At 32.6% G+C, this 26,217-nt stretch overlaps 1 protein-coding gene and 1 non-coding gene across 5 annotated transcripts in view; both read right to left on the bottom strand.

The window, feature by feature from the left end:
• Positions 1–8,316: 8,316 nt before the first annotated feature.
• The window catches only part of Cnot2 (CCR4-NOT transcription complex subunit 2), a 93,001-nt gene continuing 75,100 nt past the window's right edge, over positions 8,317–26,217 (bottom strand). For all 4 annotated transcript variants that reach the window (XM_063255131.1, XM_063255132.1, XM_063255133.1 and 1 more), the window contains exons 9-16: positions 25,034–25,158; positions 24,041–24,161; positions 23,798–23,954; positions 20,629–20,690; positions 20,490–20,539; positions 18,673–18,773; positions 17,134–17,278; positions 8,317–9,480 (exon numbers count right to left, since the gene is read on the bottom strand). In XM_063255131.1, the coding sequence (XP_063111201.1) occupies positions 9,394–9,480; positions 17,134–17,278; positions 18,673–18,773; positions 20,490–20,539; positions 20,629–20,690; positions 23,798–23,954; positions 24,041–24,161; positions 25,034–25,158 (848 nt within the window). In that variant the 3' untranslated portion in view covers positions 8,317–9,393. The remainder of the gene's footprint in view (positions 9,481–17,133; positions 17,279–18,672; positions 18,774–20,489; positions 20,540–20,628; positions 20,691–23,797; positions 23,955–24,040; positions 24,162–25,033; positions 25,159–26,217) is intronic.
• On the bottom strand, positions 16,079–16,181 carry LOC111753338 (small nucleolar RNA U13). The gene has a single exon (XR_002788153.1). It is a non-coding gene; the product is annotated as a small nucleolar RNA U13 (small nucleolar RNA).

Raw genomic sequence — 26,217 nt, 5'->3', positions numbered from 1 at the left:
CAAACCAAAACAAACCAAACCAAAACTTAAAAGAGATTTTCTAGTTCTGCATTTAGTCATTTTTTTCCTTAGGTTATTCTCAAAGTAGTTGAATGAATCGTTGCCATCCTCCCTGGTTAAACGTTTTCCAGTTTCCTATTTTAAAATTAGCTTGTGTTATTTTATTATTTTTTGAGGCAGGTTCTCTACACTTCAGGCTGTCCCAGAACCCATTTCTGTATGTAGTCCAAGCTGGCCTTGAACTCTCAATAATCTTGTCTTTACCTCTGGAATGCTGAGATTACAGGTGTGCACCACCATGCTGGCTCTTACTGCAAATGAAACATATCAAGACACTTTACAAATCAATTTGTTTTTATCCTTAAATATTATAAACGCTTGTCTGTTATTACACCTCCTTTACATAAGGTAGGCTGCCTTGTCTTACTCCCAAGGAAGACAATACATGAGATCCTCAGTTTTAGAAATCAAGCAATCAGTGATGTAAATCAGAAAGCCATGGACTTCAGAAATGCAAATCTGAGGTCATTTAGCATCACTCATTCCCTGTGAAAGGGCAGAGGCAGCACCAAGCAGCAGCTAGTATTTTCTCTAAATAGTGTTCCACCCATGAAGATGCTAGTCAAAACCATACTCTTATGTGTATTATTGCCTGTAGCAGTTTCAGTTGCAATATTTTATCTTGTATAAGTAGATTTTTATTAAAAGGTTAAATAATTAACAGAAAGCTTTTGTGTCCCAGGAGTAGAAATTTAAGAGCAATTAGGAAAGTGTTCATAAACTTTCAAAACACTGACACATTGTGAAGTATTTCAATGTATTACTACACGCTCAATTAAAACACAGGCAAGGAAATTTAGTGTCATCACTTCTTTTCATTAAAATTCACATTAGACCTCTGTATCAGGATGATTAGCTAAAATATATGATCCCACAAAGAAAACCATGTAAAAACATTGCTTCTTTTTGATCTAGCAGATACAACTGTGGAAAATTTTATGTGGTCCTTAAAATGTTTAGTTGTACTAAATGATTTCTGGCTTGTGGCTACCAAGAAATTAACTTTCTTTACATGTCCCATTGTGAATGTGAAACATTTATTAGAATTTTAAATGCAAAGTAAATTTCCTTTGTGGCCACTATTTTTTATTTTGACTGGACTAAATGGTACCTATACTGAATAATTATTGGTGAGAACACTATTTCTAGATACTTTAAGAGTACATGTAGAGCAGAAGATCCTATTTAGTTCAACATTAACATGGAAGCTGTTGAAGACTTATTTTGTTTGAAAGAGTATTTAAATTTTTTTTTTAAAAAAAGTTTAAATGTAGACTTGCCTTTTTATTTTCAAGAGGGAAAAACCCAGTGATAATCATTTCATGTTAGGAAATTCTTAATATCATACCAGTAAATCTTTTAGTTACCAGCTCCTAAATTCTCACTCACTGTTGTATCTTTGAAGTTAAGCAAAGTTCTATGGGTGATATATCTATTTTTATATATCTTATAGTCTTGTGAGGAACAAAATTCAGAGCAATCAAGTAATTTTTCAAGGCTCCACACATCAGGGCCAGGAGATTGCAAGATACATTGTTTTTTTACTATGCTACTTGTAAGAAGTTCTGATTTTAGTAATAGTGTAGGTAATGTAAAAAGCATTTGCAAAAGATTTCAAAAGTATGCATATACTTATATTCAAGGTTAGGGGGCCTGGGATATAGCTCAGTGGCACAGCACCTGCCTGAGTCATGAGTTCTGTCCCTGTACACACATACACAGGGTTAATCAAAATCTCTGTGAAACCTAATTATGAAGGAGAAAGTAGAGGGTTATGCAGCCAATGACTAAATCTGGTACTCCTGTTTAATCAAATTTGCATTGAAAATAGCTTTTTTCAGATGCATAGCATTTAAGTAATACTGTCTTCTGTGAGACAGACTAAGTGAAGTATTTAGGTACTTGTGGCTTGATAGGACTAAAGCTAGATTCCAAGTAAATATATTCAGGGGATATCTAGAAGTTACTAAATCACATCATTACAGGACTCTAGGGTCAGACATGTTATCCTCCTAATGCAGAAAGTCATCTAGTATTTCTAATAAGTTTTTCTTGCCTTTTGTTGCACACTTTCTGTGATAGAAAAACCATTAACTTTTGGGGAGGCTTTACAAAACTGAAGTACTTCCTTACTGTACAGTGAAATCTACTTTTGTCATAATATCCAAGTGATGGTTCTTATTCTGCCCTTTGGTTTTCTATAGGATATGGAATACTTAGTATACAGGAGTGGTGGTGAACCTATGGCACATGTGCTAGCGTAGGCTATTGGTATTGTTGAAACTCTAAAAGGTTCACCATCACTGTATAAATCCTTACATTTGACTCCACTGTAGATGCAGAAAGATAGCAATTATCTTTCCCAGACCTTTTACTAATCTTCCAGTTTCTTCAGTATTATTTTCCCACAGGGTTTAGGAAATGAAGGTTCTGTTCTTCCTCAAAAGGGTTAAGAAAAACAAGTAATTCAGAAATGGAAAGAATATCCACTTTAACATTCTTTAAAACACTGAACCTTTTCCACATTACCTAATCTGCAAACACTTCTAGGACAATGAATGTTATTTTCCCCACCAACATCACATAAGTGTAGAAAGCCAGAGAAATGATTTTGCTTAATCTTTGAGAAAACCTGTGTCCCCAAATAGCGTTTTGCAGGTCATCTAATATTCAAAATTAAGAATGAACTGGAAAATACTTTACATAAAAAGGCAGAAATGAGTTTTGCAAAGTGGCATAACTTGCATTTTAAAAAGATATAACTTTTATGTAATTATTTTTAGGTGTAATCATTTGGAGACATTACTTAGAACAGTAAAGTTTTCAGAAGAAGGGAAATATTTAACAACTCAAACAGTGCGTTTTTTATGCTTTTTTTTTTTTTTTTGTCGTTTTCCTTTTTATCGGTACCGGGGACCGAACTCACGACTGCCTGCTTGCAAGGCAGGAGCTTATGCCGCTGAGCTAAATCCCCAGGCCCTATGCATCTTTACATACAGTAATTAACACTACCTTCAAATAAATGTTCAGTATGTAAGATTTAAGAGTTAGCTTCTAAACATTTTGGATGCCCAAAATCTTTATTTCTATATGCAAGACGCAACTATTTGTCATCCTCTCATGCAATGGTTTCTTCAGAAAGGTATACTTTTGAAGAATGTTTAGAAGTTTTTCTATTGTAAATGACCATCAAGAGACCTAAGTAAAAAGAACTGAAGCACACTCATACATTGTGGACACAGCATACTTGAAACTTGAGGCATTTCTTCTAAAAATGTCTGAAGAACTCCTGTGTTATCAAATTATCTTACGTATGCACTAGAGAATAGGTTGACCTATTGTTTTCTCCAGTTAGTAGCCATAAACAGAGACTGCTTCTAGACTTACTAATATTGACTTGATAAGAAAAACATACTATAAAACCCTGTCATAGTACCAACAAAATTGGATAGTTGGATTTTTAAACTTCCAACTAATGAACATACTGATTATATAATTGCTAATAATAGTTTTTATGCATACAGACTAGCATGGTGATCCAGTGGTGATCTTGGATACAAAATCTAAGATCCATCAAAAACATTCCCAGACAACCAAGGTAAAGTAGCTTTGTTGTTTTATACTTAAGAATGCATTTAGCTTCCCTGTTTTCATACTATGTAATGAATAATACGACCTCTGCATTAGAAAACTGCATCTTGTCAAAAACGAATGCCTCTGATGGACAGGAAGTATACGAGGTTAACTTATAGCATTTCACCATAACTTGAGTTTATTCTAGTCAGTTCTTGTACAGTAGGCAGTGTGAATGGTAGTTCAGTAACTTTGGAAACCAGTTTTGGTGTCCCTTTCCTTTATTCCTAGACACCGAAAATCATAGTATCTGAAGTTAGGTCCTAAAATGGACCTAAATATTTCCTAAGTATTTCCCAGGTGATTCTCAGGTATATTAGTTTCAGAATTACCTATATAGAAGACAACTTTGATTTTAGTGAGTTCCCTATGGCAGCTGTAGTGAACCTATAGCATATGTGCTACACCTGGCCATTTATCACTAAAAGCTCAAAAGATCACCATTCCCCTAGTCATGTCACAAACTGAGCCTTTTAAACACCAAATGACTGATTTTCAAAAATAGGAAATAGTACTCAATTTGTGATTGCTACTGTAGCAAAGAATGCACACTAATGCAACACCATGTTTATTTCAAGCTAACAGTCTTGATTTAAAAACAATTTGAATGCAGAGCTAAAATACATGCATTTATGGTGAATATACAAAACATACTTTTATTTGTTGTGTTTTATTAATGTTTCCTTTTCCTAATATCAGGGAGGGGGGAAAACTAGGTAAGCTGAATAAAGTTGCCTTTTTAAACTTTGATTTAAATTTTTCAAATGCATATGCTTTTAAGTACATACTTTTTATCCCTGACGTCCCCAGCTTCAGATCAAGAAAAAGGTATGTATCAAAGCCTAGAAGTTATCAAATCCCAACTTTTCATTTAAAAAGTTACTCCTGTCAATGACAATTCTACCATCCAATTTTTTTTTTTTTTTTGTGGTACCAGGGATCAAACTTATGACCTTGAGCTTGCTAAGCATGTGCTTATGCCTGAGCTAAATCCTCAGCCCCTTGGGCTGTATTTTACAGACATAATCCTTTCTTCATGAAGCAGCCAGTACCCTGGGACAGTTAACAAAACCATAACTTGTCTCATTCGACTTCCTTCTTTAACACATCTTCTTCCTAAGTATTTCCAGTATTTAAAAACAATTGCCACGTCTCCCCTTAGTTGTCCTTTGTCTCTCTTCTTAGGTTAACATTTCATTAATTCTAAAATATGCACTTTACTCATCTAACACTGACACATCTTGTAATCAGTGGTTTGTCACATTTTAACTGTACTTTTTTCCTTAGTGGCACATAAAATGGTATACAACTTTGGGCAATTAGGTTTGCTGAACTGATTCTCCCACCCCCTATACTTGTTCAATTAAAATCATCAAAGCTATTCAGTCCAATTCCTTACCTTATGCACAGAAAACTGTCCAGCCAGTCTTCTTAGTTATGTTTTATGAGGCTGAGTCCAATGCTTTAAAAGCTAATTTCAAAATCTTAATTACCAGGCAGGTTTGTAACTCAGTGATACAGTTTTTGTCTAGCATATATAAGGCCTAGGATTCAACTCTCAGCACAACACACACACACACACAAAAGTACATTACTTTGTACTATTACACTAACATCTATTGATCCTTCTACTCTTCTGTAAGACAAGTGAACCCTGCCATCCACTGAGAGCTTGTGTATTTGATACTTGAAGATGAATACTAAGACTTTCAAAGTTTATTCTATAATGTTTAGCATTCCTACTTTTTTTGGTAAAATTTTAAATTTATTGAAAAATGGATACTAAAAGCAACCTCATGATGCTGTCCTTCAGACAGTATATAATAACATATGTAACAACAGTATTTCTTATAGGCCAAAGGCCTGCCCAGCTACTTCTCTTTAAATACAGCATCCTAATTGGCCCTGCCATTTTGGATGTGTGGTGACTATTTCAAAGACAGTGAAATTTCTGTTTTGTTTAAAGCACTGCACTTTTCTTAACATAGCTTAATATTACATTTGTATTATTGGCAATGGAATTCATGATCTGCTTATGAACCACTTTTTTCTATGAACTACTCTTAAGGCATGTCATATTCTACTGTCTTCTTTAATCATACAAACTGTAAAAATAAGTAACAGCCTGCTTCAATGTACTTTAACTTGATTCAACACCACACTATAGGGTAAGATTTAGATACTAATGTTGGCTTTCAGTGTATTTATGTGCGTTATCTTCTAGGTCTGCTAACTACTTGTGATATAATCTGATTCACTGGTAATGCCAATGGCAAAGAGAGCCTTGTGACATACCATTTAGGATCTACGCTCCAGAAAGTAAAAACATTTCAATGTATGGCTTATCTTATTCTCCAAAAACATACAGTGGTAGGGATCAAACCCAGGGCCAAGATCCTACCAGTAAGCTGTATGTACCCATGAACTATCTCCATTAGTGGATCTCTGCTTTTTATAAACTACATAGAAAAACCTTGGTTGACAGAATATTTATTACAGACACTGTCTTTGTTCCATACTCATTTAGGTTTTTAAGGGCTCTTTTTGCAAAATGGATGCTATTATTAATGCAAATCTAAATGAATCCTTCAAAGTATGCTCAGATACTTATTTTATGGACAATAGTAAGAATGCAAGACCTATGCTTTGTGAAAGAGGATTCAGAGAAAGGATCAATTTTAAGGTAGAGAGGAAATTTGAAAATTAACTAGAAATGCTTAGATTATTATGAAAATGAAATTACAGCAAGGTAGTAAATTATTTCAAAGCCCAATGTTTTAATTTGTACATTTTATTTTCAAATAGAAATAATAAATTGTACCATTCAATCAACAAGTATTCATCGAGCACCTTCTATGTCCCAGTTTCAGTGGCAAAAAAAGCAAAAGACAAGTTAAGTGGTTGGCTTTATATATATATATTTTATATATATACACATTATATATATATAAAATAATTTAAAGTTTCAGTTAATTAAATTGATTAAATCTAAAGAAGTTTTACAGTGAAAAACTCCTGAAAATGGAGTTTTAATATATAAATTATGATACCAGCTTGAAGAACAACAGATGTTTGCCATCAAACAGATTAAAGAACCTCCTTTTACAACTAAACAGCTTTGGTTTCCAAAGGGCCAATTATAGTTTAATCTCATAATTGATGTAACATAGAGAACGTATCTATTTTACTAGCTATACACGGAAAACTTACCAAATTAAGTATCAGGAGAAAAAAAAGCAAAATATAATCAGTTTAAATCAACTTGTGTATGTGTATTGCCACAAATTACAAAGTCAGGGATGTAAGTTTAATAGGCTAATGTAGTATTTTCAGTATTTTAAATAGGAATCATTTAAAAATTGTGTTCAAGTCCACTTGCTGATAATCAACAAGTTATAAGAATTGGTTAATAGGCAAGAGTTTCCTAATTCTGATGATACATGATGAAAAGAACTAAAAAAAAACCTGGAAAATGTGCATTAAAAATTCTCACCTATGGCAGTTAAAAAAAAAAATTAAAGCCAACACAATAATCCACTAAATATGACCTGTCTTGGTTTTCTGAGCCATCCATGTATTACTAGTCACGGCCATGCTTTGAATGAGACTTTAATGTTGTTTTCATAAGAATAAAGATTCCTTACCATGTTTTTTCTTCCTACCTTTTTCTCATAGTTATGTAGGAAAAGTTATTTTACAAGATAAATTATTATGAAGATGTAATCTTTTTTTTATCGTTTTAATTTTTTCTTTTTCTTTTTTATCGGTACCAGGGATCGAACTCACGACCACACACTTGCAAGGCAGGCACTTATGCCGCTGAGCTAAATTCCCAGCCCCTAATCTTTATTTTTTTAAGCACACTGATTTCTGGGATTTTACTCTGGTCAAATGTAACTGTGTCATTTTTGATACTGAGGAGATACTTTAGTTTAATTCTGAATAAAAATATCCTAATTTTTATGTTCCTAGTATCCCAAAATACATAGAACATGTAAATTTTAAATCCATTTTACATTACTGATACAGCGATGTCATGTTTAATTTTTAAACATGATTTGATAAATGTTAATGAACTTTGAGTCTTATAGAAAAATAGGGTAGAAATGAAATTTTTATAACTCAAAATTCACTTTTTCCTAATTTTCTAGCTGTAGTTCTGCTTTGGTAACCTCGGTCTTCAGATGGTTTCATATATAGTATTTTTATTTATATGAGAAAAGAATCCATCAGTTTTCAAATATGGACTATCCCACCTCACTTTTTGGCTTACCTTAATTTGCACATTACTTCATAAAGATAAATTTCAAAGGTCTAGCAAGAAATTCTTCACAAACGTATTCTGATTGGGTCCCGAGAATGTTCTGGATGTTTTACTACTAATGTTGTCATAATCCATTTAAATTTTTTTCTGTTACTATTTAAGATGGTCTACATTTTTTAACCTACAAGTGAAATGAGTCACTGTGGTTCCAATAAATTACTTGCTGGAAGCTGAAAAAAAAAGACATTTTAAATTTAATCACACTATTCAGTTTGATATTTATAAAATTTCAGGTATTTCCTCTATTTTTCATGTTGAAGAAATAATTTCACAATTTCAAATCAAAGTCAACACTGCAATGAGGAGAGCTTTTCTACTTTATTACAAAGAGAAGAAGCCTTTATGTGGTCAGAAAATACAAGATTGATCTTTTTCTCTTCCTATGAAACGCTGCTGTTCAAACAGCCAGAGTGAATTGTCTCAGTTCACTTCTTTAAGTCCCATCACATTCACTTGGGTATGGATGTCCTTGGCTGCTGAAAATCTGGCCCTTTAGTGCACAGGGCGACAAAGTCCCCTGACCAGCAGTTCCAGAATGTCCCATTTTCATATATTGCATCCATGCACACCTCCTAAAAATGAGGTACAGCAGGGCAAACATTTTCCAAAATAGATGTCATATATATAATATATACACATTCGTACATACATACCTTTATTCATGTGATGTCCAAAAATTTAAAAAAAATGTACACATTTATTACAAAATCGTAACAAAGACTGGACAGTGTTTTGCTCATTCTGGAAAGATGAAGCTCAGTAATAGCACAACCCTGGAGACCATCCAGAGATTGTGGCAATATCTTTCTTCTCAACAGTCAGATATTCTTGCATTTAAGATTGGCGCAACTGCCTTTCAAAAACAGAACGGGAAGTAAAATGAAGGAAGCAGACCTTGCTCATCTTTCCAAATGAAATACGAGAAGGATCTTCACATAAAAATGCACAAACATTTGTTATTTTATTACCAATAGTGCTACAATGAACAATGCGAATTTTGTGGTCTAATTTTGTAGAGTCTTTTGTGGGTTTTTTTGGTTTTTTTTTGTTTTGTTTTTTTTACATTTAAGAAACTAAATGGTAAACCTCTGTCAGTGTACTTGCTTGTTGTCTTTACAGACTTAAGTCTGTCTGCTGGCAAAAAAGAAAATAAAGGAAAAAATTCAGACCCTGCTCAAACTAGAAAAAAAAAATTACAAATTTAGTTGTTGGGCAGCACATAATTAGTAAGGCAGGACCTTAAATGGTGACCCTTTGCGTAAGCCAATTGCCAGATCCTCAAGGAATTAAAACCAGGGTGCCTGAGCCACATCAGTTCTGCAGTTAGGTTGAGTATTGTGCTGAGACAGCCATACCCCAAGAAAAGGGAAGTCATTTTAGAAGGCTTGCTGAGCAGGGTTGTAGTTGAAGGTGGATGGCAAGTGAGGCCGTTCTTCTAATTTGTCATATTCCAGATGGAACTCCTAAAAAAAGAAAATAAGAAATTCAAATAATTTCATCCCTTTTTGGTATCAAAATTCTGTCAGAATATATTTTACTACATGAACAATTAAAACATCTACATACAAAAATGACCACAGACATACATATACAAACTGTTTGCTAAGCAGAATACAGCTTAAAGAAAAATGTGTAGTTTTTGCTAAGTACAAAGATATTACTCATAAAGATTTACTTACTGAGATTCTGTGCCCTTCTAAACTTAAAAAATAAATGAGGAAATTACAGTGACTAAGGTAAAGCACAGAAAATTACACTACATTTAAAATAAAGCCCCCACTAATAAAGTGTAAAAACCTAAAACTTTCCATGAAAAGTTTAAAAGATTTTTTTCCAATTTATTACACTTTAAATTTTCCAATTTATTACACTTTTAAATTACACATGTCCAGAACTTACATTTTATAAACTCAAAACCCTAAATTAAAGATAATTCAACTGGCACAGTAGCAGGTAGTAGTACATGGCTATAATCCCCTACCTACCTAGGAAACCAATTAATTTGAAGGTAGCCTAGGTAATGTAATGAAACACTATCAGTACAAAAGAAAAAGGGTGAAAGATGTAACTCAGGAGTAGAGTGTTTGCCTAGCATGTACCAGACCCTGGGCTCAATCTCCAGCACTGGAAGGTTGGGGGCGTACTAGACAATGATTTTAATATATGCATACCTGAAGACTAAGTAGATTTCTCATTTAATCAAATCTTCAAAATATTATACTGACTCCATGGATTTTCAATTTAGGAATAGTAGCTTTTTATGCTATTTTTCCCTCAAGTTCAAGAATAGAGATGTATCCTTTTTTTCCTCTCCTTTTTTCTTGTTGGGACAGGGTTTCACTGTGCAGTTCAGGCTATCACTTGAACTCATTTTGTAGCCCAAACTGGCCTCGAACTCACAGTGACCCTCCTGCTCAGCCTCCCAAGTGCTGTGATTACAGTGTGCACCACCACACCTGGTGAGACGTTCGTATATTTTAAAAAAGAAAGCCAATACAAATTCATCTGCCAACTCCAAAAATGAGATGTTCTAAAATTGCTATATAAAATTAGCACAGACTACTACTGTATAACCCCATTTAAAGAATTATGAACCTTTATATGTAGCAAGTATTAAAAATTAAAACAAGTAACATTAGCAATCGTGGTTAACATATTTTGCCTTCTGTGTCTGGATTCAAACAGAATCCCAGTGAGTATTTCCATTACTAAACTAAAATGAAAACTTAGATAATAATAAATTTTCAGATAAAGAACCAAGTATTTAAAATTAAAGAACATTATATTAACAATTACAGATGTATCAGATATAATTTATCAAAAGCCTAGTAGTGCCTATACTGGAAATATTGCTAGGAGTATTCTAATCTTTATATTCACTCTGTAAGGTAGAAAATTGTTATTTTCACTTCATAGGAGAGGAAAAGAGGTTCACAGTAAATTATCAAAGTCATACAATAAACAGCATTTCTGGGATTAGGACTGTGACACCAAAGTGTGCATCTTTTCTAGTGCACCACATTCTTTTTAATATGTTTAGTTTGAGATGCAAAAATGGATTTCATTACACCTTAACCCTGATACATGGTTGAAAAATAAAATCCCTTGACAAAAGTTTATAAAGAAGGTGTACTATGGTAACATTAACCTTTTTTTAAAAGGATTTATGATACTAACTAAAGCAGGGGTTATCAGCTTACCAGTAAAAATGAGTGAACACCAGAATCATCATCACAACTACGTGTTTCCTGGACTACACTACATAGCTACTACTTTCACTTCCCACTCCTGTCTAACAATTAAAAGAATTTTATTTTTTGGCTAAAGATGAAGATACAAATAAGCAAAGAAAATTTTTTTGAAATTAAAACTGATACTTTAATTTTCAAAGTGTATACTGGGTGAAAGACTTGTTTGTAATTTTAACAAATCATAAGCTTAACTATGTAAGTTACATATATTAAAATTTTCATACTGATGAACTAAAATGTATTAGAAGTTAAATGAATTATCAATAAATGCACATATTTTGTCTACCTACCATGGAAAATCTAGGGAACATAAATAATAATTACAAAAATCTGAAAGGTTTTTAAAATAGAGATGATTTAGGTCAAATTTTATCTGATCAATTATAATATATAGGTCAATTTTGTCAACTGACTTTACTTTTCTGGCCTTCCGTGTATTTTTATCTTAAAATATATAAAATATATTAAATACGCTTGTACTTTTTGTTCACAACTTTATGTAACTTGATTATACTATATACAAGCATATTCTTTTCTGTAGGATTGAGAAATATGTTTGTTTGGTACTCCATTATCTAATGATTGGACCAGAACCAGGTCAATAATAGCTGATAAATTAATAAACACAAGTTTTCTTCATTTGCTATAGGAACAGAACATAGCTTTCATGTAATATTTTACATTTTTTATTTTTTATTTTTTGGTACCAGGGATTGAACTCACGACCTTGTGCTTGCCAGGCAAGTGCTTACACTGCTGAGCTAAGTCCCCAGCCTTTCAGATAATATTTTAAAATTATGTATCACAGGGCTTATTTGCATATTTACTTTTAATAGAAAAATAATTTTTAGGTTAAAGTACAATGACTTGAAAGAATATACATTATATATATATATATAGTACCAGTGGATCAAACTCATGACCTTGTGTTTACCAGGCAAGCAACTGAGTCGCTGAGCTAAATTCCTCATCCAGCTTTTAAAATGACTTTTTAATGACTTGAGTTTCCTTTCAAAAATAAAAATCAGGGTATATGTTTTCAAAAAGTTAGTTGCTTAGTTCAAGGAGAACTCAAATTTGCTGGATTCAGATGATGAAATTATTACAAAAATGTCACTAATCTACAATAAAGACACACTGTAGGAAATTAAACTCTAAAAACAACCTGATTTTTACTTATAAATCTGTATGAACTTAAATTTTAGGAGTACAAAACTATCTTAAATGTACTTAATAGAAAGGCTTTGAAGAAAAACACGTATTACCAAAATATAAAGATACATATTAATAAAGTTAATGGAAAAAAACCCACCAGATTTATACTAAGCTATGATACAAAAATTCCTAAGCATTAGAAATCTTGCTGGGCCAGGGATACAGCTCAGAGCACAGCACTTGCCTGGCAAGTGTGAGATCCTGAGTTTGATATCTGATCCCTGTCCCAATTCACTGTGGAAGAAGTTACTTTAAAAGTCTTATTCACTAAAGAAGCAACACAATAGACAAGACAAAGGGAACTGGGGAAGAGCAAAGGAAAAATAAAAAAGAGGATAACAAGCAGGATGAATTATAATCAAAATGCCACATTGCCACATTGAAAACCGGCATTTTGTAAAATTAGTAAGTACTAATATATATTGTAAGATAAAAATAAAACTCATTGAGATTATATATACTGTTTAAACTACCACAAATCTCTAATGGAATATGAGGTTTTTTTTTGGGGGGGGGTAGTAGTGGGGACTGACCTGTGTACATGACTACATACTTAACTTTATTAAATTTTTAAATTCTGAGAGAGGGTCTTGTTAAATTGCCCCAGCTGGGTTCAAACACGAGATTGTCCTGGCTCAGATTTCCAGACTGCTGGGATTACAGATATGTGCCACTACAGGTAGCCAATTCTAACAGAATGACATGGGTTAACAGATATAACTGCTTTTCTTTTTTCTTTTTTGTCTTTTTTCCTTTTTATCGGTACCGGGGATCGAACTCATGACTGCCTACTTGCAAGGCAGGCGCTTATGCCACTGAGCTAAACCTCCAGCCCCCAATATAACTTTTTAGAAAGATAAGGTTATCTAAACGAATAAACAAAAAACAATTTTTATGTACACTAGCAATCATTCTCTAGGCAACTCTGTAATAAATAGATCTGACTCTAGATCCATAGGGCCAAAAAATTTTAGGGATAAATACATCTGATTTAATTCATCTAATGCTTTAGTTTCTATGATTTTTCTAAAAATATTAAGTGATTTTTTAAAAAATCACACAAGATACAGTCTAGATTTAGTCTAGACTGTCTAGTCTAGAACAAATCTAGATATAGTCTAGATTTGTTCAATTATCTTACGATAACATAATATTTTATTAATTAGAATACCAATTCATACTGCAGGTTCCATCTGAGTTGAAGCTACTCAATGAATGTTTTTTACGAACAATAACCTACCATTTTACAGATGGTGACTCTCAAGTTGATGTAATACATGTCATATTCATGAATTTTCTGTAATTATATGAAGTCTGCTAATAAATATACTATGAATAACACCCAAATTTCTTAATTGCTAAGTAATTTTCTGTGAAAGCACTGAACACATTCTTAAAATCCCAATGTCAAAAATTTTATAAACACATAAGTTCATGAATTTTATTTCAACAAAACCAACAGGTCAGCTGCTTAATAGGTAGAAACTAATCAATAATTCTTGTTTTTCATCACTATGAAAACAATCTGGAAGAGCATTAATGAAAGTGGCTAGCAAAATTTACGATAAGACCTTTTAGTATATAATTTCATAATATCATCAAATGTAATTTTCCCATTTCACAGGTAAACTTTTTAAAGTAAAGGTGCTCAACTACATATGAAATATCAGATAAAAACAAAAAATTATTTTACATGTATTACATATAATATAAACTAAGGTATATTTTAGATAAGTAGCTATAGTTTTCTTTAAAAATAACAATTTTCCTATTCAGGGAACTGTCAACTAACTGACTTTTACTTTTTTATAAAAAAGTAAAAATGCCCATATTAATGCTTTGTTTCTGAATATTTTACTTTTGGGAAAACTTAAGTCTGGAAAACTGATTTTCTGACCTAACTTGATTTCCCTATACATATCTATCATTAATCAAGGACTGATCAAAATATAAAGTGAATGTTTAAATTAAAATAGTAAAAGATGAATTTCTATTGATGCTCCTCAAAATACTTGTGATGATCAATACAGAAGTCAACTTGAGAAGTTTAGAAATTTTACCAAGAGACCCAGCAGGGAGCTAGGATTCTTATTTTGTTAACATCCTCAACTGTGTAAGAGGAGGGCACAGAGGTGGTATGAGTGCTACACCTGCCCTGGAGGTGGGGATGGGTAGCCTGCTCATGATGTAAGGGAGAAGAGGTTTGTTTTCCCTCCTTTTACTCTGGCTACTTTTGCTGGCTGCCCCCTTGAAGTGCTGGCTCTCCCATGCCACCCTGCTTGGAGCCAGCTGATTATAGACCGAAACCTCCACAAAAAGTGAGCTGAATAAACCTTTCCTTCTTTCATTTTGGGTGCTGGGTATTTTGTCTCAGCAACAAGAGAAAAGTAATCAAGACAATAATTTATTCCCCTGAACATTAAACACTCAGCCCATAGTTCTTTCCACTTTTTAAAAGTAGTTCAAGAAGTCTTTTAAAAAACCAGTAAAAACAGTGACTCTTCATTTACCTGTTCATCAGATCGAGCATATGCTACTTCTAGCTCTTCCCCAAAGGCAAAATAACATGAAAAGCGAACATTCTGCATTAGTTTAGAACAATGAAGGTACTTTGACAGTACAACTAAAGATACTCATAAAAGAGGACTTGCAGAATGGCTTCAAACAAGTGATAAAAGTGAGCTAGACTAAATGGGTTGGAGGGGCAGTTTGAGAGCAAGTAATTGCAATGTATTTTTTACTGTAAAAAGATTTTAAAAATGTAAACATTCACTATATTTTTAAACACATTATGTGTATATATGTAAGAATATATACTGCAAGTATATATTCTCTTTTTACATATGTGAGTTTGGAACTTACAGTACTACTGAGCAAAAAGCTTCTAAATGAATGAAGAAAACTTCCGTTATTTACTAATGACTTTTTTCCCTTCAAAGATTATTTTTCTGTTTTGGAGATCCTCTAATTCAGAAGTGACTATGGCCCTGGACTAGGTCAGAACTACCTGAGATAATTTGAAAGCTCATTAGAAATGTAAATTCTCAGGCCCCAAACCCACAGACTTGCTACCTAAGAGAGTGGAGTCACAGTTCAACAATTTGTACTTAACATATCTTCCATATAATTCTGGTACAAGTTAAAAGTTTGAGAACTCATGAGTTAAGCAAGTAACAATTAGTTACAATTTTTCCATGTTTGAAAGATTAGTAGAAAGTTGTAACAATGATGATAAAAACAGCAACAACACAATCACTATCAACTACTAGCACCACCATAGATCAAATACCCAATATAGGCCAAGCGTTGTATTTAGGGTACGTGTGCATGTGTATTAAAATCTCAGTCTTCATAATAACCTAGAAGAAATTACCATCTTCATTTTACAAAAAGGAAAAGGCATGGGAAGAAAACTTGTGCAACATCAAAGCAGAAATAGCAGAAACAGGAGTTAAATTCAAATCTAAGATATAACAGCTATAGCTGTTACCAAGAAACCTAAAAATAATAATAACAAATATTCAACCTCTGGTAGTTTATCATTTTTGTGGTTATTTGCTGGGCTTATCCTTTGCTTTTCTTTTCTTTTTTTTCACGTCAGATAGGTAATGTGCCAACGTCATAACAAGGTTCAAAGGAAACATGTCATGCATGGAGCATGAGCACCCAATCATCACCCTTATGAACCTGAGGAGGGCTTATCCTTTTCTTTATCCAAATTTTATATAACATCTTCCTGGGATGTCAAACATTTGAGGTATGTAGCTGGTGAACATTCTACACTGCCTTTTTGAAGTATAAATATTTTATCAGCTTAATATAGCTGATTGAAAATACAAACCCACATATATACAAACCAATAAATTAAATATTCCAAAAAACTGTTAAATATGTTTTTCTTCTGCTTACATTTACCAAAACCAAATAAAACTAATTCAGTTTACAATCGCGAGTCACTGATGGAAAATTCATTCAGCAAAATACAACTGGTTCTGTGAAATTGGATAATGGGGCTACATTTTCCACTAGGGGGATAATTCACAAGGGACTAAACACAAGTGTGAGACATGCATTGACACAGATGGAAATTTTGCACTTGAAACAGGATTTTTGTGAGGCACAACTGCAAACTATAAGAATCAATCTTTCCCCACCATCCATTTTTCTTCAGTATTTAGCACAGTAGTCACAGGAATAGTAATGGCTAACACTTTCAATTTTCTTTATTTAAACAATTTGCAAATAAAAATTGAGGTATCTTATCTGCAATGAATGTAGGTTTAAAAAGCATTTACATATTCCTTTTATTTTCACCTTTGCTTAAACTAACAATATATGAAAATACATATTTGGGATCTTCATTTGAAATTCAATAGACACAGAAATACTTCAAATGGTACCAATTCAGGTGATATAATTATTACAAATGTTACCAAATCTTGTATAATATTACAAAATCTTTTACCAAGTTTAATAGTTTTCCCATATTAGTGAAATGAAATATTTTTGAACATTCATTTGGAGATAAAAGACTTGGTAAAGATGTAGCACATTATTGGAACACAAGTACTGCTATACATAAACAAATTAAAAAGGACACTTGTTTTTTAAAGTTTGAATTAATATACTTGCACATGGGGAAAAATATACCTTAGCTACTTTCCTCCAGTTAAGACAGTCAAAGAAGTAATATGTTCCCCTCTCATATGTATTGGTTTTCATTGTTGGCTCCATGCCTGGTGCCCTGGTTATCCATACTCGTTCTTCTTTGTGGTATCGCCAATCACGGTTAAAACTTCAATTTTTAAAAGAAAAAGATTATTAAATTTTGGTTTATATCAAACATTTTGTACATTCTATAAAGCTTTCTCAGAATAATTACATGTAACATACATAAATATGGGTGCTTCGCAATCTGACTTGAAATAAATGTATACTGAAAAACTATCAAGGAAGTACATTTTTTATTGAATAACAGATACTAGTTATGTAAATAAAATAAAAATTTAAAAGTTCTATGATTAATAGGATAAAAAGGAAGACCAAATAAAGATGTACTATAGAAACCTGGTCCCCCATTCCCCAAAAAAGAAAGAAAAGAAACCTGATTCCTTTCTTGGTTATCTTAACACTCAACAGAAACTAAATGTTATTAAACCAAGCAAAACCTTTCTTCCTTTTTGTTTTGTTTTGGTTTTCTTATTTTGGGACAGGGTCTTGTCATGTAGTTCAGGCTGGGCTTAAACTCACTATGGAGCTCAGGCTGCCTTTGAACACAAAACAATTCTGTCTCTGACTCTTCAGTGCTGGGATTACAGATATGTCAGCAGGCCTGGCTAAAAAGTCAACTATTTGGATTATTTGGTATGAAACTACTGTACAAAATCTATTTAAATTGTTTAGATTTATCTAATTTTCAAGCTGCTGAAAACAGTATCAATTTTGAAAATTTTGTGTATTACTTAATTTTTATCCATTTTTATTTGAGTCTAAATTCTAAAAAGCAAAGTAGATATTATCAGAATTTATCCAAGAACCAATGAAAATTTATCATTTGTAAACCACACAAGTAACACCCAAAGGGGATGTTAACACAAATTAACTTCCATATAAATAAGTGTTTTCTTGACAACACAAGGAGGTAGCTTTTAGAAATAATTAGATACGAGAAAAGTGCAATTACAAATAAGTGACACATATATTACCAAAATAGTCAATTTTATAATATAAAGTATCTGAAAAAGACCATTTATAAAAATACTATCAGTAAATCTACGATACTGAATGTGGACCTTATTTCATAAGCAACTGAAAAGACAACAAATATGCAGAAAACCTTGCTGATAATCAACAGATATTAAATAATGAATTCTGTCTAATCAGTATACATGGTCTCACAGGAACCACAATCATGACTCTTAGCTTATAATTCATACAAAAATTAAATTAATCAAGTCTATGACTGAAGTCAATTCTGTCAAATTTATAATGAAGATCCTTTTATGAATAGATTATAAAGACATGGTGATATACAGCTTAGATCTAAATTATTTTACCTAGTATAAACTATTTAAATTTCTTGAACAAAGATTTTCACTTAAAAAAAGTATAGCTATCATCATTGAAAACAGTTTTCAAAACAGTCAAGATCCACTACAGTGAAAAGTGATTAAAATATTTTAAACATACAGCTCTACTGCAGCTAGAAGTTGTAATACGTCTCCTCCATTCATGTAATAGAGATAGAAGAGAAGGTCTTCTCCATATCGGCCAAGTTTTATTGCAGCCAGCTGTAAAAGAAAAATTTTTATGAAATGCAAAACAAATTTTAAAATTCTAATATATAACTGCTACTACTAAAGTAAAAAATGGAAAGATAAACAGTACAGAAATTCTTTATAGCAGACAACTGTTATCACATGTTTGCAGACAAGTAATATACAATTTTAAGAGCTAAGTCATTTAAATAATTAGGCAATTAGATATACTAGCAGGAGGAAAAAAGCTAAATAAAAATTTCCAAGGAAAACCAAATGTAGATTATCATCTAATGACAACGCTAAAATAGGAGACCTAGGCCTGTAATCAAGTCTTAATTCTATTATTAATATGACCACATTCAAGTTATTTGGTATCTTTTGAGCTTTGGTTCTAAAATATGGACAATAGTAAATGGGTTACTAAAAACATACATGAAATTAAATTGAGAGTATCTAAAAGCATCTTGCAGCCCACATAGGCAGATTATAAGAAGTGTTTAATCTACATCAGATAAGGGATTCACAAACTGCTTATATGCTTTCAGCAAATCATAGGTAAGTACAAAACCATACAGATGACTTCATTTTGGTTAAGTGAATGATTGAAAGATGACTATATTTCCCTACATGAAGTAGAAAACAAGTACATACCAAACTGTAAACAGAGAGTGAATTCAAGTCTCAAATTCTTAATTACAATAAAACTTAAAAGTGCTCCAAAATAAAAATTTATCTATATTGCTCTAAATGTTTACTTAGCTGTTACAGCTTTTCTGTTCAGCTTTACCAATTCATGTGGCAACTGTCAATGCACCAAATTCTTTTTCATATTGGCATAAATAAAGGTTGTGGAACTATAGCAAAAGAACCCTTCTGAGGTGGCAGCAAACTGCATAATCCACAAATGTAAAGATACAAGCATTCCCTTTATTGTAATTCCTGCTTTCCAACTACTTAAATATTAAAAGACATACTAAAATACATATATTGTTCTATTTGTCTGTCTATAATATCAACATTCATTTGGCTGTGCAGTTGCATGGATATTCACAATGTATTCATTTAATTAAATAACTGTATTTATATATATGTATAACATACAAGTATTTTTACTAAATGAAATCAATGTACAAGATTAAGATTTAGATTCCATTATGTATTTTTCCCTAGCAGAAAGGAACTTCTTTTAGCTTTTTCCTCTAAAAACAATGTAATGTGTTCTTTCTTAGATCAAAAAAGATTAAGGCTATTATTTTAATAATTACTTTATAACTAAAATTACAGGTAGTTAAATCAGTGGAAAAGAAAAATGGAGAAGGGAGGAAAGTCACAGTAAATCATTTCAAAAGATATATGTTATTTCATTAAAATCACTACATAATACTTGTAAAGAAAAACTTTCTTATGGGTAAAGGCATAAAATGAGACTATCACAAGAAAGTTCATCTAATGCTTTAAATGAGCTTACTCCCATCAATTGTAAAGTTGTACCTTTTTATTAATTATAATAAATATTTTGCCAGTCTTAATATTGGTTTGTTTTAAAAATATTACACAGGATATCATTAAGACATTAAGATTATAAGCAAAAATAGAAGGAAACTGCTATACATAAATTGAATGGACATACAAAAGCATACCCCTAAAACAATTGCTAGTTCAAAAATACGGTGTCTGAACTGAAAACAGCACCTGAAAAATAGATAAAATTCATGCTGACTGAGTAGAATAATAAACTACACTCACCTTATCCCTAATGTGAATGTTCGTTAAGTACTCAGATGGAACATGGAAGTCTGGATAATAAAATAAAAAAAGCCTTATTAACTGATTCTCAGTTATAAATATTTTCTTAAAAGTTCTGAACACAAACAGATTTTCCTACCTATGTCTTGAGGTCGACAAGGTGAAGATGCCCAGGGTGATGCAAATTTGGGGTAGAGATTTCTGAATAAGGGGGGGAAAAAAAAACCACTTTGAAGTCCAAAGTAGAAAAATAGATTTCTAACTTAATTTCAGGAAAACTAGGAAAAGCAGACTTCAAATGTAAAATGAGCATCTTTACTTTTAAGCCCCTTTCTTGGGTTTACTGTGGCTTATACAGCAAAAAACTGCAACAGTTATCTATCTATAAAATGAAAAATACAATAGGATTGCTCCCATTAGTATTCCTGCAATACAATATAAATGACATAGTGTATTATAATATATAAAACATAGGATTTAAATTTTTGCTAGACTTCAACTAAGAATGCTTTAAACTCAACAATACCATGTTTGCAAGTGAAATTACTTTTCTATTTATATGCACCTCCACCCCCCAAAAAATCAGTAATTAATTATGAGAAAAATTTCCAATTCATCAAATAGATAGAGTGACTACTATATATGCCTGGCATTATTTTAGGTACTTGGGATACACAGTGAAAAAAACAAAGACTGGAGCCAGGCAAGCATGGGGGTGCACGCCTATAATCCCAGCACTTAGGAGGCAGAGGTAGGAGAATCACTGTGAATTTGAGACCAGGCTGGGCTACATAGTACATTCAAGGCCAGCCTGAACTCCATAGTGAGATCCTGTCTTAAAACAAAACAAAACAAAACAAAACAAAACAAAACAAAACGCTCAAGATGAAGACTGGTGACAACATGAAACTTACTTCTAGTTTCATATTGTACATTGTAGAAGGCAAGTAGTGGAACAGATAAATAGTAATCTTTTTTAGGGGAAATTCTGGGAGAAGAGATTGGCTGCTCAAGAGAAGTCAGTGTAGGTCTCATTGAGAAGATCAGATTTGAGCAAGCACAAAAGAGTATGAGGTAGCTAATCATATTAATTATTTGGTAGAAGACTATTCTCCTTAGAAAGAACTGCTAGAGCAAATAAGGTAGATATATGATTGATATGTGAGGTACACCAAGAAGGCCAGCCAAAGTGGAAAACTGAATAAAGGGAAAAGATGTTGAGTGGGAGCTGTGGAGAAATACCTTTTGTAAGGCTGTAAAAATCTGAGCTTGCAATTAAATTCTTACTGGGTAGAGTAAGCAAAGGAGTAATTTATCCAAAATGTATTGTCCTGGTTCTTATATGAAGAATGTGAATGGGACAGGGGAAAGAGAGAACCAGAGATACTTGGTGTTTGGTAGTGGACTATCAATGTAGGAGGATGATCAATCAAATGAGAGTGGTATCAGTTTTAAGAAGTGAGAGAATGTAGTCAGATTTTGTATGTATTTTGTGAAAAGATGCGATATGGTATATATAAAGAAGCAAGGAGTTAAAGATAAAGTATGCCAAAGTATTAACTGAGATTGGGAAGGCTATAGCTAGAGTACATATAAGTAAGACCATTCAAGAGATGTTTAATTGCAATGGGATCCAGAAATTCTAATTTCTGTTGAGGACAGAAATCAGGAATGGAAATAAAGGTTAGATTTCTCAGTACGTAAGAGTCTATAAAGTGAGGCTGGAAAGTTATCGAGAGGAAGTAAAAATCTAACTCAAAGAGGTCAAGAAGACAAGGAAATATCAGCAAAGGAAACTGCAAAGAATCAACCAGTGAAATCAGGCAAAAATGGTGTATTCAAATTCAAGGAGAAAGGGATCACTTAAGTGCTCACATAAGTTGAATTTGACTCACAGTCATCACTTGGCGACCTTTTGTGAGTATGGTTGTAATGGAATGGTGGAGGCAAAATCCTACTAAATTGGGCTTAACAAAGAGAAACGGAGAAAACAAACTGGAGAAATCTAGATGATTCTTTGAGATCTGCCTCAACAGGAAATAGAGAAATGGGATTTTAACTCCAAGAGAGGCTGGATCAAGAGAAGTCATTTTTTTTTTTTTTGTCTTTTTCATTTTTATTGGTACCAGGGATCGAACTCACGACCACCTGCTTGCAAGGCAGGTGCTTATGCCACTGAGCTAAATCCCCAGCCCCAAGAAGTCTTTTATAAGATGAGAAACAAAAATGTATCTATGGTTGATGTACATGATTCAATAAAGTATAAAAATGGTCCTATCTTTGAGTTTTTGAGAGGTGTTAGGCAGAAAGCATGATCAACTACAGTAAAGCAGTGGTCAAAGATAAGAACAAGTAGATGCAAACCATAACAAGCAAATCTGGTGGCAGGATTATGCTGATGCTCTCTCTTTCAATTGCTTTCACCTTTTTTAGTAAAGTAGAAATAAAAAAGGAAGGTTATTCCTCTGTAGGGACAGAGGGACAGGTTTTAAGAGGCTTGTAAAATCTGCAAAAGAGCTAATGGACTAGCTATGCCAGGTATGATTATGACTGGCAAAATTAGGGATGTATTTTTTGAGGTTACCAGTCATGAATACAAAGAGAAGACCGGACAGTGAAGTTGGACATATTTCTCTAGCCACATACAATATAACACAGGTTAGGAAAGGAATCGGTAGAGAAATAACCACAACTGTAGTTGTCTGGGTACCATGCAAATATGATAAAGTGGGAGAAGGGTGAAGAAGTCGAGAAAATGAACAATTCTGACTTACTAGTGATTTAACAACAGCTAAGAAAGTAAGTTCTCCAAAGAACAGAGACAGGCTATTGAGTAACAGTGAAAAGGCAGAAGAATCAAATGAAAGGTCTCATGGAGTCAAAAGATTATAGGAGTTAGCAAAAGCACAAAAGAAACGCAAAATAGGGTAGTTAGAAAGACTGCTAAGCATGAACTTAAAATTATGGAGAGACTACAGTTACTAGCAATGAGTATGGTTCAGGTACAACGAATGACATGATTTTAGGGAAAAGAGATTTAAGTAACCAAGGTTTCAGGATTTTGAAAAGATCACATACATGTATATTAAACATGTCAAATTGTAAAAGAACTAATATTGCAGAGTAACAGTGATTCAGGGGTTAATTTGAGAGGGAATTATTCAGAAAGCAAGCAGGTAACAGCAACAACGAAGGGACAAAAGGTGATATAATTGGATGATGTTAAGATTAAAAACTAGAAATCTGAAATTAAATGCTATAAATATTATATAAAATAGGGAAGGGGAAAAAAAAGAAAGAAAACTTACTCAGGAGAGTTCAAATTGAGGCCTAATGTTGTTAAGTCACTTCCTAAAGCAAGATGTACCATTCCTGGGTCTGTCTCTGCTGCCCTGATAAATGTTAACAGGCCAATCATTCCAAATTGGTCCGTCACCATCCCTTGAGGAATGTTAGTAACCCGACCTGGATAAGAAAAATAGTCATTTTACTTCTAAGGAAAAATAAAGAAAATATATTTTATAATACTTTTGACATTTATAGAGTCCCACCATCAGGTAACACCTGGATCCCTTTTTTCTGCTGATTATTATTTTGTGTTGTTGAACTTTTATCGCCAGGGAATTTGGGTCCATCTGTACTTGAAGTTGTCTTGCCAGATGTATTCAAATTCTAGCATGAAAAAAATTAAGCACGACATTAAAATGTGGTGAGGTATACAAACAGAAGTTTATACCCTGCCATTCATTTATTTTATTTACCTGGTTTTTAAGTTCTATATGAACATTGTTTCCATAACTGTTTTATCATATACAAATAAATCCTATATCCTCCACAATTGAGCAGTACCATGGACAAAAAAAATAATTCTCATTTACCTCATATTTTAAGTCACAGAAAAATATCTTTTGTTCAGGGCTTTAAGTTACTATTTTTCAAAGTTTTCCTTTACTAGAGGAATTACACTTGGTACACTACCTAAAGTATCAGCAAAGGAACCTCCAAAACAAGCTAGGAACACATGAATTTTTAAAATTCATACTTATTGAATCCTTGGCTAACAATCCTCTTTATTATTTATTTTAATAATATACAAACTCCCATCACACACACAAAAAAGCTAATTTCAGTTTAGTGTGGAAAAAATGAACACATTTGTTAAGTCAGAAAGAAGCTGAGTTGCCTGAATCAACACAGGTATTAAAATGCGTATAAAGATTCTTCAAGGAGAAAACTTACTCAAGAAAAACACAGCTCCTTAGAAGGCTATATTATCAAACTTCATGGGATCCAGCTGACAGGGACTACAATAAAAGTCTAAATTAACTCTGAGAAGTTCAACAGAAATTTGCAAACCTATATGAAATAGGAAAAAAATAGGCTATCTTCTAAGTTACAAAGTTTTTCCATATTCTTCAGAAGTTAGATTATTACAGATAGTCAAGATAAACAGTTTTGTAATAGTATTTAGTAAGTAACTGTTAATACAAGCGAAATCTGAAAGGAAGAAAACTACATTACTCACAGAAGTTTCAGTTACTTACAGATTTACTGTCATCATTACTTGATGTTGGATCTTTATAGCTGGAACCAGGTAATGCCGGAAAATCTTCGTTGTGTATTGAAAAGTCTTGGGATTGCTCATTTGCTGGTTTTGTTACCATCCCAACTACGCAATAAAAATAATTCAGAGAACTGTAATTGATATCTATGGTATATTACTACACATTACAAAAAGTTAACTTTCTTCATAATAATGTACCTAAAGTTTTAACAATATGAAAGCACACCTCAAAAAATTAGTTTTGAAAACAAGAACTACATTTTATGTACTGATTTATATAAGTAACTTAATACAGAAAATAATATAAGGGGAAAATGTGACAATTTTGTCATTCTAATCTAATGTCATACATAGATGTTCAAAATTATGATTTAATATTGGTAATGATTATTAAAAATTTTGGTTTAAAGGCTTGCTTTAAATATCTGACTAGATATAAATACCAGTAAACTGTCAAATAAAATGAACAAAAAAATTTTAAAAGAACATGTCAGTATTCTACTTGAAAGTGACTTACAGAGTGAGCAAATTGCAATCAATTATAAAACAACTCCATATTATTTCAGATTTTCTCGGACTCCATGTTATAGATGTAAAACATGCAAGAACTGGGAAGTAATCCTCCCACTATACTTGGCATTAGTCAGGCCCTCATTGGAGAACAATATCCAGTTTGGGGCTCCACAATTCAAGAACGATATGGAGAAACTAGAGATGGTCCAAGGAGAGCAACGGGAATGATTAAAGGGATGAAAAAATGGACCTATGAGGAAAGGTTAAAAACATTAGAGTCTGAACTGAGAATCAAGTAGCTTGGTACTCAACTTTCAGGGCAGATCACTTTGTTATTTTTTGAGAACTATTTGTAAGCTTTAGACTATAAACAATAAAGTTTTCCCTTCTTCACATATAATTTGTATTCACATTCTAAAAGTTCAGTAATCTTTTATTAACAATGGGAAAATATTAGTTTTAAATTAAAATAAATTGAGTTCTCTAAGTGAAATGCTTTGCTATTATTGGTCCCTCTCAGACCTTTCCAAAAGGAAACAGCTATACAATATGGCTACAATGCCATCACAGAACTTTCAAGTCTAAATTGCTTTGTTTTTACTTTATATATCTTTTTATTTTTATTTAGTTTCTATCACCAGTTCTCTTTTC

Source organism: Cavia porcellus, unplaced genomic scaffold, assembly GCF_034190915.1.
Source record: "Cavia porcellus strain 051 isolate PalLab524CR breed Dunkin Hartley unplaced genomic scaffold, mCavPor4.1 scaffold_8, whole genome shotgun sequence".
NCBI classification, from domain to species: Eukaryota; Metazoa; Chordata; class Mammalia; order Rodentia; family Caviidae; genus Cavia; species Cavia porcellus.
Note: the sequence above shows the minus strand (reverse complement) of the source record. Positions and strands in the feature narration are given on the sequence as shown.